Source organism: Chenopodium album, chromosome 3, assembly GCF_948465745.1.
Source record: "Chenopodium album chromosome 3, dcCheAlbu1.1, whole genome shotgun sequence".
Lineage (NCBI taxonomy): Eukaryota > Viridiplantae > Streptophyta > Magnoliopsida > Caryophyllales > Amaranthaceae > Chenopodium > Chenopodium album.
The window spans coordinates 79,663,949-79,681,191 of record NC_137836.1 but is presented as its reverse complement, the minus strand read 5'-3'; the positions used below and the strand labels follow the sequence as shown (position 1 = coordinate 79,681,191).

Below are 17,243 nucleotides of genomic sequence, written 5' to 3'. Positions count from 1 at the left end.
GTATAAACGTTTGATTATTCATCACTTGAGCTCTCAATGACTCTAGTTTAACCTGCACCAAGACACGCGTCAATATATGCACACAGGCGTAGAGAGGTAGTCTCATATGTCATATGAGACTTGCAGTGCCGGACATCAGGAAAACTGTCAATACGTGACAATAGAGACTATAATAAGTCTACAATAGTTTTAGGCTATTTTCTCGACCATAGTGACCTCGTGCGTGACCCTCGCGCTACACGGTGGTGTTCTTTTCATTCATATATTAATCAAAGTATAGTTTTCTAATCCAAATAGCCTAACCAAAATACCTAACCCAAATATTAAAATTAGACATATTTTTATCGTCCTTCCGCATTTGCGCGCTCCATGCACATGACGCAGTCTTTTAAATAGCAGAAAATTAAACCAACATGCACTTACCAAAAATAGCAAACAAAAATGGCTAATCTATCTATCTTCTTCATTCTCTTCTCCCTCTTCTTACCTTATACACTATCAAAATCCACCTACATTATCCACGTGTCGAAAACCCACAAGTCGAACACCTTCGCCTCCCCCAAAGACTGGTACTCCTCCATCCTCAACTCTCTTTCAACCACCACCACCCCCCCTAAACTCCTATACTCTTACACTCTTTCCTCCACAGGGTTCGCGGCACACCTCACCGCAGCCCAAGTGTCTGAGCTCCGGCGTCACCCTGCTGTCCTCACCATTGTATCTGACAAGGTCCACCACCTCCACACCACCCGTACCCCACAATTCTTGGGCCTCGAACAATGGACCGGTCTCTGGCCAAAATCTCAATATGCTTCAAATGTGATCATTGGTGTACTTGATACTGGTATATGGCCTGAGCTACCTAGCTTCTCTGATGAAGGATATGATCCGGTGCCTGCCACCTGGAAAGGCTCTTGCGAGGTGGGCCCTCATTTTCCGGCGACCTCCTGTAATCGGAAGATCATTGGTGCTCGTGCCTTCTTCCAAGGGTAACTACTACTTTTATACTCCTTATGTCTTACTTGTGTCTAAAACTCTCTAAATCTTCGTTGCATAAAAACATTGACTTTTTTTTTTTGTTAACTCAATTATATTATACGTAGTAGATAGATTTTTTTTATAAAGGCTTGAATTTCGAAAGATGACTGTCAATTAATTAGAAAGTATCAGGATACACGAGTGTGATCATAATAATGCTTTAATAACTATTCTGTATCATGTTTTTATATAATACCATCTTGCAATGTTTTAGAGCTGTCAAATTGTATGTCAGGTTCAATTGTTCGTGTTGAGTTATGTGAAGTCAATTAGCTAGGCTATGCTTAGTTCACCTTATCTTAGTAGTTTGTACCTTACTTATTTCAAATCAGATAAATCATTTGAAGTGGTAGGTCTTCTAGCATTGACCACATCATAATGAAATGAAAAGGCTATTTATAGTAACTATTTCAATTATGTTTATTTGCTGCATTGTAGTAGCTGACGGTACATTTGACTGTCAAAGTAGTAGTCTAAATTATAAGCATTAGTAGCTATATATCAAGATAGAAAATTATTGATATCAAGGGTGAAAATGAGATTAATGATGAGTTTGTCTAGGTACGAAGCTGCTAAAGGGCCAATAAACGAGACCAAAGACTCGAAATCACCTCGAGACACCGAGGGGCATGGGACTCACACGGCCTCAACAGCAGCTGGATCAGTTGTTTCTAATGCCGGATTATACGATTATGCTCGAGGGGAGGCTATGGGGATGGCCACCAAGGCTCGCATTGCAGCCTACAAAATCTGCTGGACCCTTGGATGCTATGACTCTGATATGCTGGCTGCCATAGACCAGGCCATCGCGGATGGAGTTCACATTATCTCGCTCTCTGTTGGGGTTAAAAAATCGGGTTCTAGCTATGTTAATGATAACATTGCTATTGGTGGCCTACATGCTGCTCAAAGAGGGGTGTTGATGTCTTGCTCAGCTGGAAACTCTGGGCCAAACCCTTTTACTGCAGTCAATATTGCGCCGTGGATTTTGACTGTTGGAGCATCCACTATAGATAGGGAGTTCTCTGCTGATGTAGAGTTAGGAGATGGGAGGAAGTTTAGTGGCGCGTCTTTGTATGCAGGGGAAGCTTTGGATGACAACGTTTATCTAAATTTGGTTAATGGAGCTGATTGTGGTAGTAGATTTTGCGTTGCAGGTTTGTAAACCTTTCTTATCATTTTTGTTGTTGTTACTTTAAGTTGCTAGTGTTACGGTAATTTGATCCTTATTTTAGCTGAAAATTTTAGCTAGATACTTGTGGTTTGGTTAAGTGAAAACAGGGCTAGGTTCATCCTTTTTTCGAGTTTCTTGATTAATTATGTGTTAACTTGCATCATGCCTGTTTATTTTGAGAACAAAGTCTTATATGAAACAATCTCATCGCAACTTGCTATAAGACTAGCTAGGATGACTATAAAATCGAATTAGTGTACATTTTACAGTGCTTTTGTTGTGTAATTGAGTTTATATGGGGTAATGTGTTTATTACATGTATAATCTCTGAGGCCTAATCTTGTCACAGGCGAACTTAATTCATCAAAAGTAGCAGGGAAAATGGTGGTATGTGATCGAGGAGGAGCGAGTGGACGAGTTGCCAAGGATGAGGTAGTAAAACAAGCTGGAGGAGTGGCAATGATTCTGACTAACACAGCAGAAAGTGGTGAAGAACTAGTAGCTGATTCACATATTATTCCTGCTACTTTGGTAGGTCAAATTGTCGGGGACAAAATCAAGGACTATGTTTCTTCAGTCCCTAATCCAACAGCCACAATCAAATTCAAAGGGACTGTAACAGGTCCCTCGCCATCAGCACCAAGGGTGGCAGCATTTTCAAGCAGAGGACCAAATCGAGTCACACCCGAAATCTTAAAGCCTGATGTCATAGGTCCCGGGGTTAACATCTTGGCTGGTTGGACCGGGGCTGTTGGACCCTCAGGGTTGAAGAAGATTGATCAACGTAGGGTCGAGTTCAATGTCATGTCCGGTACTTCTATGTCCTGCCCACACGTCAGTGGGTTAGCCGCGCTCCTTAGAAACACTTACCCTAGTTGGAGTCCTGCAGCTGTCAAATCCGCCCTTATGACTACAGCTTACTACCTTGACAATTCCAAGAAGAATTTCACAGATCTTGCAACAAGGAAACAATCCTCACTATTCGTTCACGGGTCAGGTCATGTTGATCCAAACAAGGCTCTCAACCCCGGGCTAGTCTATGATATTGATGTTAGTGACTATATTGCGTTTTTATGTTCCATTGGGTATGGCTCGAAAGATATTGCCATTTTTCTCAGAGATCCTGTTACTATTGATTGCGGAGCAAGGAATCTGTCTAGCCCCGGAAATCTGAATTACCCTTCGTTCTCAGTCGTGTTTGAATCAGGCAAAACCACGGTTAAATACACTAGGGTGGTGAAAAATGTTGGAGCCTCAGTTAATGCGGTCTATGACGTTACAGTGAATAAGCCACTCAATGTAGATGTTAGTGTTTCACCTAGAAAGCTCAATTTTAGTGCCAAGAAACAAAAACTATCGTATGATATCATATTTACGAGCACAAAAACTGATCAATTTGATCAATCGATGTTAGGATCGACGAGTTTTGGGTCAATTGAGTGGAGTGATGGAAGTCATCGCGTGAGGAGTCCTATTGCAGTGAGATGGATTGAAGGGGTTCATCAGCAACACTTCATTGCTTCAATATGAATTACTTGGCCGCACTTTAACAAGTTTTAGATAATGTTTATTGTTTAGAATTTTAGATACACCTATAATTAATGTCGAAAAGCTTTAGAAATTTTAGGGAATACATCTCGGGGTCATATAATGTCGTATGGAACATTTATAAACATTATATGTTGTCATAAATGTTCGTGGTAAGTTTGATTTAATGAAATCGGTACAATTTGTAAATCGGCAAATTGGCCGTACCGTTTAAAGGAAAATTGGATGGATACACCCATCCAATTGGACTCCAAGAGGGTATTAGGGACCATGGTAAAAATTTCGGCAATTTATTTCTGGCCGAAAAAAAGTCAAAAAAATCCAAAATTAAATGCTTATATATACGCTTTTGGAAAAATTTTGGACGTTTCGAGGCCTGGTGTTGAAATGTCTTGAGATTTTAGAGAATACATCTCGGGGCCATGTAAAGCCGTTTGGAACCATATATTATCTTTATATGTTGTCATAAATGTTCATGGTAGGCTTGAATTAATGAAATCGATGCAAGTGGAAAAACGGTAAATTGGTCATTTAAAGGCAAATTGGATGATTCCACCCACCCAATTGGACTCCCAGAAGGTATTAGGGACCATGGTAAACATTTCGGCAATTTATCCACGCTTTTTGAGAAATTTTGGAGGTTTCGGGTCCTGGTGTCGAAAAGTTTTGAAATTTTAGAAAAAAAACATTTCGGAGTCATATAACGTCGTTTGGAACCATATATGATCATTATATCTTGTCATAAATGTTCGTGGTAGGCTTGAATTAATGAAATAGGTGCAAGTTGAAAATCGGTAAATAGGTCATTTAAAGTCAAATTGGATGGTTCCACCCACTCAATTGGACTCCCGGAGGTTTTTAGAAACCATGGCAAACATTTCGGCAATTTTTATTTTCGGGCGATAAAAATTCAAAAATTCCAAAATTAAAGACTAATATACACGTTTTTTGAGAAATTTTGAAGGTTTTGAGGCCCGGTGTCGAAAAGTCTTGAAATTTTAAGGAATACATCTCGGGGTCATACAATGCCGTTTGGGACCATATATGATCATTATATATTGTCTTAAATATTCGTGGTAGGCTTGATTTAATGAAATCGGTGCAAGTTGTAAACTGGTAAATTGGTCGTTTAAAGGCAAATTGGATGGTTAAACCCACCCAATTAGACTCCCAGAGGGTATTAGGGACCATGGTAAACATTTCGGCAATTTTTATTTTTGGGCGAAATAAAGTCAAAATATTCCAAAATTGAAGACTAAGATCCATGTTTTTTGACAAATTTTTAAATTTCGAGTCTCGGAGTCGAAAAGCCATGAAAAGTTAAGGGATTTATCTCGGGGTCATATAATTCCGTTTGGAATCATATATAATTATTATATGTTGTTATAAATGTTTGTGGTAGGCTTGAGTTAATGAAATCGGTGCAAGTTGTAAACCGGTAAATTGGTCGTTCAAAGTCAAATTGGATGGTTGCACCCTCCAAATTGAACTCCCGGAGGGTATTAGGGATCATGATAAACATTCCGGCAATTTTTTTTTCGGGCGAAAAAAGTCATAAAAATTCAAAAATTAAAGGTAATATCCACTTTTTTGAGAAATTTTGGAGTATTCGAGGCCCGGTGTCTAAAACTCTTGAAATTCTAGGGATTTATATCGGGGTCATATAATGTTGTTTGGAACCATATATGATCATTATATGTTGTCATAAATATTCGTGGTAGGCTTGAGTTAACGAAATCAGTGCAGTTGTAAACCGGTAAATTGACTGTTTAAAGGCAAATTGGAAGTTTTCACCCACCCAATTGGACTCCCGGAGGATATTAGGGACCATGGTAAAAGTTTCGGCAGTTTTTATATTCGGGCAAAAAAAAAGTCAAAAAATTCCAAAATTAAAGTCTAATATCCATGCTTTTTGAGAAATTTTAGAGGTTTCGGGGCACGGTGTTGAAATTTTTGAAATTTTAGGCAATATATATCGAGGTCATATAATGTCATTTGAAATCATATATGATCATTATTTGTTGTCATAAGTGTTCGTGGTAGACTTGAGTTAATAAAATCAGTGTAAGTTGTAAACTGGTAAATTGACCATTATTTAAAGGCAAATTGGATGGTACCACCCATCCTATTGGACTTCCGGAGGGTATTAGGGACCATGGTAAACATTTAAGCAATTTTTATTTCCGGCCGAAAAAAAAAACTCAAAAAATTCAAAAATTGAATCCACTTGTTTTGCGAAAATTTGGAGGTTTCGGAACCCGGTGTCGAAAAGTCTTAAAATTCTAGAGGATACATATTGCGGTCATATAATGCCGCCGTTCGAAACCATTTATAATCATTATAGTCGTCATAAATGCTCGTGGTTGGCTTGAGTTAATGAAAAAAGTGCAAGTTGTAAACCGATTAATTTGGTCGTTTAAAGGCAAATTGGATAATTCAACCCACCCAATTGGACTCCCTGTGGGTATTAGGGACCATGGTAAACATTTCGGCAATTTTTATTTAATGCCGAAAAAAAGTCAAACAATTTCAAAATTGAAGGCTAGTATCCACGCTTTTTGAGAAATTTTGAAGGTTTCGGGGCCTGATGTTGAAAAGGTATGAGATTTTAGGGGATATATCTCGGGGTCATACAATGCCGTTTAAAACCATAAATAACCATTTTATGTTGTCATAAATGTTCGTGGTATGCTTGAGTTAATGAAATCAGTGCAAGTTGTAAAACGGTAAATTGGTCGTTTTAAGGCAAATTGGATGGTTCCACGCAAACAATTGGACTCCCGGCGGGTATTAAGGACTATGGTAAACATTTCGGCAAGTTCTATTTCCAAGCGAAAAAACTCAAAAAATTCCAAAATTAAATCCACCCATTTTGCGAAATTTTGGAGGTTTCGAGACCCGATGTTGAAAAGTCTTAATATTTTAGGGGATACATGCATCTCGTTGTCATATAATGTCGTTTGGAACCTTTTATAATCATTATAATTTGTCATAAATGTTCGTGGTAGGCTTGAGTTAATAAAATTAGTGCAAGTTGTAAACCGGTAAATTGGTCGTTTAAAGGTAAATTGGATAGTTCAGCCCACCCATTTGGACTCCCGGAGGGTATTAGGTTCCATGGTAAAAATTTCTATAATTTTTATCTCCGGGCGAAAATAAGTCTAAAAATTCCAAAATTGAAGGTTAATATACACGATTTTTGAGAAATTTTGAAGTTTTTGGGGTCCGGTGTCGAAAAGCCTTGAGATTTTAGAAGATACATCTCGGGGTCATATAATGTGGTTTGGAACCATATATGGTCATTATATGTTGTCATAAATGTTCGTGGTAGGTTTTAGTTAATGAAATCGTTGCAAGTTTTAAACTGGTAAATTGGCCGTTTAAAGACGAATTGAATGGTTCCACCCACTCCATTGGACTCCTGGAGGGTATTAGGGACCATGGTAAACATTTCGGAAATTTTTATTTCCGGGTGAAAAAAAGTCAAAAAATTCAAAATTGAAGGCTAAGATCCACGCTTGTTGAGAAATTTTGGAAAATTCTAGGCCCGGTGTCGAAAAGCCTTAAAAATTTAAGAGATACATTTCGGGGTTATATAATGCCGTTTGGAATCATATATAATCATTTTATGTTATCATAAATATTCGTGGTAGGCTTGAGTTAATGAAATCTGTGCAAGTAATAAACCGGTTTATTGGCCTTTTAAATGCAAATTGGATGGTTCCACCCACCTAATTGGAATCCTAGAAGGTAATATAGACCATGATAAACATTTCAAGAATTTTTATTTTCAGGCGAAAAAAATCAAGAAATTCAAAAATGGAACACTAATATCCACCTTTTTGAGAAATTTGGAGTTTTCGGGTCCCGGTGTCTAAAAATCTCGAAATACTAGGGAATACAACTCGGGGTCATATAATGTCGTTTAGAACCAGATGTGATCATTATTTATTTATTTATTTTTTCATAAATGTTCGTGGTGTGATCGAGTTAATGAAATCGATGAAAGTTGTAAACAGATAAATTGGTCGTTTAAAGGAAAATTGGATGGTTCCATCCACCCAATTGGACTCACGGGGAATATTAGGGACTATGGTAAACATTTCAACAATTTTTATTTCCGGGCAAAAAAAAGTCAAAAAGTTACAAAATTGAAGGTTAACATCCACGCTTTTTAAGAAATTTCAAAGGTTTCGGGGCCTGGTGTCGAAAAGAAATGAGATTTAAGGGGATACATCTCGGGGTCATATAATGCCGTTTGAAATCTGTTTTCATAAATGTTCGTGGTAGGCTTGAGTTAATGAAATCAGTGCAAGTTGTAAAACGGTAAATTGGTCGTTTAAAGGCAAATTGAATGGTTCCACCCAAACAATTGGACTACCGGAGGGTATTAAGGACTATGGTAAGCATTTCAGCAATTTTTATTTCCAAGCGAAAAAAAGTTAAAAAATTCCAAAATTCAAGGCTAATATCCACGTTTTTTTAGAAATTTTGGAGGTTTCTGGACCCGGTGTCGAAAAGACTTGAAATTTTAGGGAATATATCTCGGGGTCAAATATTGTCGTTTGTAACCATCTATGATAATTATTTGTTGTCATAAATGTTCGTGGTAATCTTGAGTTAATGAAATCAGTGCAAGTTGTAAACCGATAAATTGGTCGTTAAAAGGCAAATTGGATGTTTCCACTAGGGCTGTACAGAGTGCGGTTTAGACCGCACCAAACCGCAAATCAAACCGAAATTTTGCGGTTTGGTGCAGTTTGCGGTTTGAAAATTGCGGTGCGGTTTTTTAAAATGATCAAACCGCGGTTTGCGGTTTGGTGCGGTTTCCAAAATAATTGAGACCAAACCGCACTTTAATGCGGTTTGCGATTTTTATAATATATTTTCATTAAAATTATATTAAAGAACTAAAATATATGAGCTAATTTTTTACTATTAGTTAAATAAAGGTTAATAAAAAGAGTTTAATATTTAAATTATCAACTAATAATTATAATATAAAATGAAAGTTTTGTTTTAAAAAGAATAATTACAATATTAATAAAATACGGTTAAACCGCAAACCGCATCTTGCGGTTCGGTTTGGTGCCGTTTTTTTAAAAGTACGGTTTGGTGCGGTTTGAAAAAATTACAAACCGCACTTTTGCGGTTTGGTGCGGTTTATGATCCAAACCGCACCAAACCGTACCGCGAACACCCCTAGTTTCCACACATCCAATTGGACTACCAGAGGGTATTAGGGACCATTATAAACATTTCGGCAATTTTTATTTCGGGTAAAAAAAGTAATCAAATTAAAAAATTAAAGGCTAATATCCACGCTTTTTGAGAAATTTTTGTGGTGTCGGGGCCCGGTTTCGAAAAGTTTTGAGATTTTAGGGGATATATCTCGGGGTCATATAATACTGTTTTAAAACATAAATAATCATTATATGTTGTCATAAATGTTGGTGGTAGGCTTGTGTTAATGAAATCGTTACAAGTTGTAAACCGGTAAATTGGTCGTTTAAAGGCAAATTGGATGGTTCCACCCACCCAATTGGATTCCTGGAGGGTATTAAGGACCATGGTAAACATTACGGCAATTTTTATTTTCGAGCGAAAAAAAGTCAAAAAATTCCAAAATTGAAGGCTAATAACAACGCTTTTTGAGAAATTTCGAATATATCTGGGCCCGGTGCTGAAAAGAATTAAGATTTTAGGGGATACATCTCGGGGTCATATAACGCCGTTTGGAACCATAAATGACCATTATATGTTGTCATAAATGTTCGTGGTAGGATTAAGTTAATGAAATCAGTGCAAGTTGTAAAACAGTAAATTAGTTGTTTAAAGACAAATTAGATGGTTCCACACAAACAATTGGACTCCCATAGGGTATTGGGGACCATGGTAAATTTTTCGGCAAGTTTTATTTCGGTTGAAAAAAAGTCAAAAAATTCAAAAATTCAAGGCTAATATCCACGTTTTTTTAGAAATTTTGGAGGTTTCTGGACCTATTGTTGAAAATACTTGAAATTTTTGGAAATATATCTCGGGGTCATGTATTGTCGTTTGGAACCATAAATGACCATTATATGTTGTCATAAATGTTCGTGGTAGGCTTGAGTTAATGAAATCAGTGCAAGTTATAAAACGGTAAATTGACCGTTTAAAGGCAAATTGGATGTTTCCACCCATCCAATTGGACTACCGGAGGGTATTAGGGACCACGGTAAATATTTCGGCAATTTTTATTTTCGGGCGAAAAAGAGTCATAAAATTCCAAAATTGAAGGCTAATATCCACGCTTTTTGAGAATTTTTGAGGTTTCGGGGCCAGGTGTCGAAAAGTTTTGAGATTTTAGGGGATACATCTCGGGGTTATATAATGTCGTTTGGAACCATATATGATTATTATATGTTGTCATAAATATTCGTGGTAGGCTTGAATTAATGAAATCGGTGCAAGTTGTAAACCGGTAAAATGGTCGTTTAAAGGCAAATTTGATGGTTCCACCCAGCCAATTGGAAACCCGGAGGGTATTAGGGGCAATTGTAAACATTTCGCCAATTTTTATTTCTAGGCGAAATTTTTTTTTAAAAAATTCAAAAATTAAAGATTAATATCCACGGTATTTGAGAAATTTCGAATGTTTCGGGGCACGGTGTCGAAAAGAATTAAGATTTTAGGGGATAAATCTCGAGGTCATATAATGCCGTTTGGAACCATATATGATCATTATATGTTGTCATAAATGTTCGTGGTAGGCTTGAGTTAATGAAATCGGTGCAAGTTGTAAACTAGTAAATTCGGGTCGGGTCAATAACAAGTCGGGTTGAATTTGGGTCAGGTTAATAACAAGTCGGGTTGATTCCGGTCGGGTTTGTAACAGGTTGGGTTAGATTCATCAGGTCGGGTTAGGAACGGGTCAGGGTGAATTCAGGTCAGGTTTGTAACAAGTTGGGTTGAATTTGGGTTTTAACGGATTAAAACGGGTTTGGGTCAATTTCGGTTCAAGTCGGGTTCGATTCAGGTCAATAATTTACGGGTTACATTCGGGTCGGGTCATCTCCGGGTCAGTTCATGTTCGGGTTCGAGTCTCACATATTCGGGTCAGGTCAGATCAGGTTTGGGTCACCATTTCAAGTTTAGATGGTTCAGTTAATAATCGGGTTTGAGTCGGTATTTTGGATCTAGTCAACTTTTGACAGCTCGCATTGACGGATTTACTATACCAAGTAATGGATTGGATAACTTCGGATCAATTGAGTGGAGTGATGGAAGTCATCGCGTGAGAAGCCCTATTGCAGCTTATTGGCCATATAGAGGTGCTCAAGAAGACTTCTTAGCTTCAATATATCAAGCTATTTGGCAAGTTTTTATGATGGAACTTGAATAGTAATATCGTGAAGAATGTATTGAAAGTTTGAAACTATCATGTAAGAACATGTCATTCGCATGGAAACTAAGGTAGGACTTGCAAATATCTTCCAACTCATGAAATCAAACTTTAAGTTTATTTTATTGCACGATAAAATATCATAGCCAAAATTTGCTCCTATCTAGGAGGACAACATTTATTTTACAATCTAAATTGATCGTTTATTATCTTTATTAGTTTATTTATCTAGTTATTAAAATAATTTTTTGTTACCAAATAAAACAAGTAAATTGAGATCGAGGAGTATCGGAGTAGTAATTAAAAATTAAAATCAGTTAAGGTGAGCTGTGAAACTCATCAATAAATCAACACGTGCACGTGTCAGCTCGCACGTTGGACTCATTAATCACGAGTTTAATATGGGCAATTGGGTCATTGTGCTTGCGCATGACCCATGAGTTCATATATATTCAACTTTCTTTAATTTTTTTTTTTTAGAACACGTACTACATACCTAGATTACTTATGCTTTCGATTTGAAAATTGTGCGTGATGATCAAAGTAATTCCACCCACCTTTAATTTACTTTTTCACTAGACTATATCAGATTTCTGATCCTCCGTCCCTCTGAAATTATCTCGATTTTCTTAACTCGGATTAGCATATTCTATTAGTTTATTATGGGCTAAACAAGAAATATTTGTATTAAGAAATGACATTTGATAATATCGATTGGTATTATTCTTAACTTATACTTATTTAGAGTTCTTACTTTGTATTAGTATTATGTTGAACTATATCTTATAAAATAACACATGTAAGAGTCTACACTGATAAAAGTTGAGCGAGTTAAACACTTTATAAAGCTAAGAAATAAACCTCTTATTGTCATATAATTTTGAGATGAAACCTCTTTTGATTTTGTGAAGTAAACTCGTAAAAAGTCAAAGATCATTCCATATTAGAATAGGTATTCTTGTCATTTTGAATAAATTGAGATCAAGGGATCATATTTTATTATACAGTATATCTAGATGCAAATTGCTCCAATTATTATATATGTGATCCATTTCAATCACCGATATATAGTATTTAATTTCGTACATAAGGAGTCAAGGAAACCCATGCATAACCATAACGTACGTATTCATTTCACACCCAAAAAATGGCAACCCTCTCCAAACCCTCAACTCTCCTTCCATTTTTCATCCTATTCTTCTTTCTATGTCCTTGTTTATCCCTAAAGTCCACCTTCATAGTCCACATGTCACATTCCCACATGCCAAACGCCTTCGCCTCCGCCCACGACTGGTACTCCTCCATCCTCCACTCCCTCTCCTCCACCACCACCACCACCTCAACCGAACAAACACAACATGACATCCTCTACACATACTCTCACTCAGCCACTGGTTTTGCAGTTGTTATCTCGGCATCTCAAGCCGCAAAGCTCCGCCGCCATCCATCCGTGCTGTCGGTCATACCCGACCGGATGGTTGAGCCGGCAACTACAGAAACAACTACATTCTTAGGCCTCTCAGACGAGTCGGGCGTATGGCCCGACACAGACTGGGGGTCAGACGTTATCATTGGTGTCGTAGACACCGGAATATGGCCTGAAAACCCCAGCTTTCATGATACTGGCCTTGATAAAGTGCCTGCTAAATGGAGAGGTATCTGCGAGGTGGGTTCTGATTTTCCGGCCACTTCTTGTAATAACAAAATCATTGGTGCTCGTTTCTTCTACAAGGGGTACGTAAACACTTCTTTATTACAACTTTATTAAATTATATCTATCTTTCTTTATTACTCTTTACATTCCAAACTTTTCAATAAAATGTTAACCTTATTATTCATAATTTTGTAATACCCTGGCTATCTCACTTATATCTTTTGACATTAAAGTCAATTTATTTACCATTTATTTATTACCTTATTTTTACACCGATCAAAATATAACACTAAAAAAACAGCGGTAGTATATAAGTCATATGATGCAAATTGAATATATGGTAGCACATTTGAAAATTCTGCAATAATTATTTGAAAAATGAATACAATAAATTTTAAAATTAGACAGATCTAATTTAATGAGTTTTGAATTATTTTACAATATTAAGATGTGCAACTATCATGCTTCATGCATGTTAAGATAAGTCAAACTATTTGCACGACAACCAGGTGATATTCACCGTATAATTCCCTAAAATCATGTAATAAGACTATAAGAGTATAAAACTGTTTTCCAACTCATAAAATAATGTATAGATCGAACCTTTAATTTATGGCATAGTGGAGAAATCGTGGCTTTTATTTTATAGGGGACAATTTGATTTTGCGATCTGACCCATATTCAATGATTTTATAATACTAAGTACTTTGTATTAATTTTGAGTAACCTGAGTATATAATACACGGAGAACCTGGTGGCTAGGGAGGAGATTGCAGCAGTGATTATTGATTAGTACCTCAAAAAAATGCTAATTTATTTTTTTATTTTTTTTATTTTTTTTTTTTTATAAAAAAAAGTGTTTAATATATATTTTTCGTAAATATTGCCACAGTAGAGCGCATCTTAGTATTTTTGACTTGACATTGTGAATATCACTTTTTATTAGGTTGTACTACTATTTATCTTTGTTTCTTAATAAATGCATCCATTAAATTTTATGCACGGTTCATATATTTTTTTTATTTACTACTGAGTAATATACACTAATTATTTTAGTATCTAATAGAGGAAGCCCTAGATTATATATTTCGTATTTTGTTCATCAGAAGAAAAATTCGTAAAAACAAATAAATAAATAAATAAATAAATAAATAAATAAATAAATAAGTAAACAATTTTGTCTATTTAAATTAGCATGCTATTTATGTAAATTACTTAACAAATGTTGGTCTCATATTTGACAAAAAATTGTTGATTTGATACACAAAATTTATTTATCAAGGACATAAACTTGTTTTTTTTTTTTTTTTCTTACTAATAGATAATCAAAGATATAAAAGGTGAAAATAAGTTTATAAACAATGTAAAAAGTCAAAAGGTACAAAATAAATATATACATCTAAATGGAGGAAGTATTAGCTATGCTAGGTACATGACAATGTGATTAGCAAATTGTACTAGTATAGGGCCAGTTCTCTTCAGATTATTTTCAGTTCATTTCCGTTCACTTCAGTTCTTATTTTCAATTTCCTCTTTCATAAAATATTCAATTCTTAATTCTCTTCTCTCATAAAATATTTAGTTTAGTTTAGTTCAATTCAACTCAATTCAGTCAATCAGACCCTTATTGTGTATATCATAAATTTAATCACCGATTGCTGCACTCGTAGGTACGAAGCAAACCATGGGCCATTGACCATGATAAAGTCACCAAGGGACTCGACGGGGCATGGAACTCACTGCGCCTCAGTAGCAGGAGGATCAGTAGTAGATGACGTTGGATTCTACGGGTATGCATCAGGGCGGGCTAATGGCGTAGCACCCAAGGCTCGAATCGCTGTCTACAAGGTCTATTGGGGAACAACATCCTTAGGGTCATCGGCAGACATACTTGCTGCAATGGATCAAGCCATACAAGACGGAGTTCATGTCCTATCAATGTCACTCGGCGGAAGTTACACTGATTACACCATGGACACCGTAGCTTCTGGTGCATTTGGAGCTATGATGAAGGGGGTGGTTGTCTCGGCCTCGGCTGGTAATACAGGCCCGGAATCTTTTACTGTTAAAAATGTTGCACCGTGGGTAATCACCGTTGGAGCTTCTACCATCTATAGAGAATTCCCGGCAGATTTAGTGCTTGGAAATGGCAAGGTTTTAACTGGATCTTCGTTGTTTAATTACAAGAAGAATTCTACTACTTCGACTTTGATGCTGGTTACTGGTCAAGCTTGCGGCAGTAGTGTTTGCAAAGAAGGTATATTTCATCAGTGTAAAACTCTCTGCATTATCAATATCTTTCTTTTGTTTTGTCATCGAAATAATATGCTTGTAGATATACTTCATCCGTCTTTCAATAAAAGTTTCATTTTACTACTCGTATATTTTTTTTAATTAACCAAATTCATTATATAATATGATTTTTTTTTTTTCTTAATTCTCATTTCAAAAAAAAAAATGTGTAAATAAAATATGAGATTTATTTATAGAAAAAAGAATCTAGTACAAAAATAATTTTTGAAGGAAAAGAATGGCAGGTTTTAGTTAAAAACGATATACACACAAAGTATTGCCTAAAAAACGTACTTCCTTCATTAATTATTAATTACAACAAAAGAATATTGAATTTTATGTCTCACAACTAATACCACTTTGTTGCAATTAATAATTAATGGAGGTAGTATGTATATAGTCCATCCGTTAAGATAACAATCTATGCAGAATGTGTGACAGTGTGAGTGGTGAGGTTTATTAGTCTTAATTACTATGTAAAACTATATTTTTATTTTGGTAGGTAACAATCTAAACAGACAATGTGACATTAGCGATGACTAATTATTTTTGTTAAATGTGAAAGGTGAGCTTGATAGATCCAAAGTATACGGGAAAATGGTGGTTTGCATGGCTGGAGAAACTTCACCAGTGGCTAAGAGTTACGCAGTTGAAAAGGCAGGTGGTTTAGGAATGATTTTGATAAACAAAGCTATTAAAGGTGATGAATTGAAAGCTTTGCCATATATCATCCCAGCAACTACGGTGACTTATACTACTGGAAACATCATCAAAACGTACATTTCTAACACCGCGTATCCTAAAGCTAGAATCATGTTCCGAGGGACCGTAATAGGTCCCTCACCATCAGCGCCGAAGGTGGCAGCATTTTCATCTCGGGGCCCTAACCCTATCACACTCGAAATCTTAAAACCCGATGTCATAGCTCCCGGGGTTAACATCCTCGCGGGCTGGACAGGCTCGTTGGCGCCTAGTAAGCTGAGTTACGACAAGAGGAGGGTGATGTACAACATTATATCCGGTACTTCCATGGCTTGCCCACATGTTAGCGGCTTGGCTGCTTTGCTAAGAAATGCGTATCCTAGATGGAGCCCGTCTGCTATCAAGTCTGCAATCATGACTACGACTTATAACATCGACAATACAGGTAAAAAAATCACTGATCTCTCGTTGAAGAACGAGTTCTCGTTGTTTGTTCAAGGGTCTGGACTAATTAACCCTAAGGATGCTCTCAATCCTGGCCTAGTTTATGATATTGATTCTACCGATTACATAGCGTTTCTATGTTCTATTGGATATAGTTCTAGAAAGATTGCTCAATTCGTGCAAGATCGGTCCCTGATAGATTGTCGTGCTAAGAATTTCTCGAGTCCCGGTGAATTGAACTACCCATCCTTCTCGGTTGTTTTCAAATCTACCAACGACGTGGTTACGTACAAAAGAGTGGTAAAAAATGTAGGGAGGTCAGTAAAAGCAGTATATCAAGCGACTGTGAATGCACCAAATTATGTTCGAGTTAGTGTTTCTAGTACAAGACTTGTGTTCAATGCTAAACAGAAAACATTGTCCTACTCCGTAACGTTCACTAGCATTCTTGGCGGATCTACAATACCGACTAATGGAGTCGAGAGTTTCGGATCGATTCAATGGTGGGACGGAAGTCATCGTGTAACGAGTCCTATTGCAGTTTATTGGAAGCCTAGAAGAGTTCAAGATGACTTCGTTGCTTCAATGTAATAAGTTTTGTTCTCCTTTCAATAAGTATTATTGGAACTTTCTTTCTTTAGTTTCCTCTTCATGATGAAATAAAAAATGACTACCGGTATGCAATATTGGTTTTATATGGACCGTCATAATTCATAAAAAATGATTACTTTGAAAAATACGAAATTAATTAACGTTTTCTATGATTTAAACTTTAAATTTTCTAAGATTTGAACTTTAAATTTTAGCTATGATATTAGCATAATAATTTGACTAATAATGGGACAATTAGTCAAATAATCTTTATATAATGTACGAGTACATTATGCTGCATAAGATCAAAGTCTTAATGTCTGAGTTACTATTTCATTCTCATATTTTCATAATACGAGTACAATCTAACATTATTGGCTTAGCTAGTAAAAAGTAGAAGTAGTGACCATTTATGT

The 17,243-nt window shown here is 36.4% G+C and overlaps 1 protein-coding gene and 1 pseudogene across 1 annotated transcript; both read left to right on the top strand.

The window, feature by feature from the left end:
* Positions 1-441: 441 nt before the first annotated feature.
* On the top strand, positions 442-3,951 carry LOC145618622 (subtilisin-like protease SBT1.4). The gene is made up of 3 exons (XM_081673399.1): positions 442-989; positions 1,600-2,195; positions 2,562-3,951. Exons 1-3 carry the CDS (start codon positions 442-444, stop codon positions 3,740-3,742), a joined length of 2,325 nt encoding a protein of 774 aa, XP_081529525.1. The 3' UTR covers positions 3,743-3,951.
* An 8,340-nt stretch (positions 3,952-12,291) lies between these two features.
* On the top strand, positions 12,292-16,898 carry LOC145625475 (subtilisin-like protease SBT1.4 pseudogene; annotated as a pseudogene).
* Positions 16,899-17,243: the final 345 nt, after the last annotated feature.

Coding starts and splice junctions, on each gene's coding strand:
- LOC145618622 (XM_081673399.1), top strand. CDS start 442: ATGGCTAATCTATCTATCTTCTTCATTCTCTTCTCCCTCTTCTTACCT. Junction 990..1,599: donor GCTCGTGCCTTCTTCCAAGG/GTAACTACTACT, acceptor GAGTTTGTCTAG/GTACGAAGCTGCTAAAGGGC. Junction 2,196..2,561: donor TAGTAGATTTTGCGTTGCAG/GTTTGTAAACCT, acceptor ATCTTGTCACAG/GCGAACTTAATTCATCAAAA.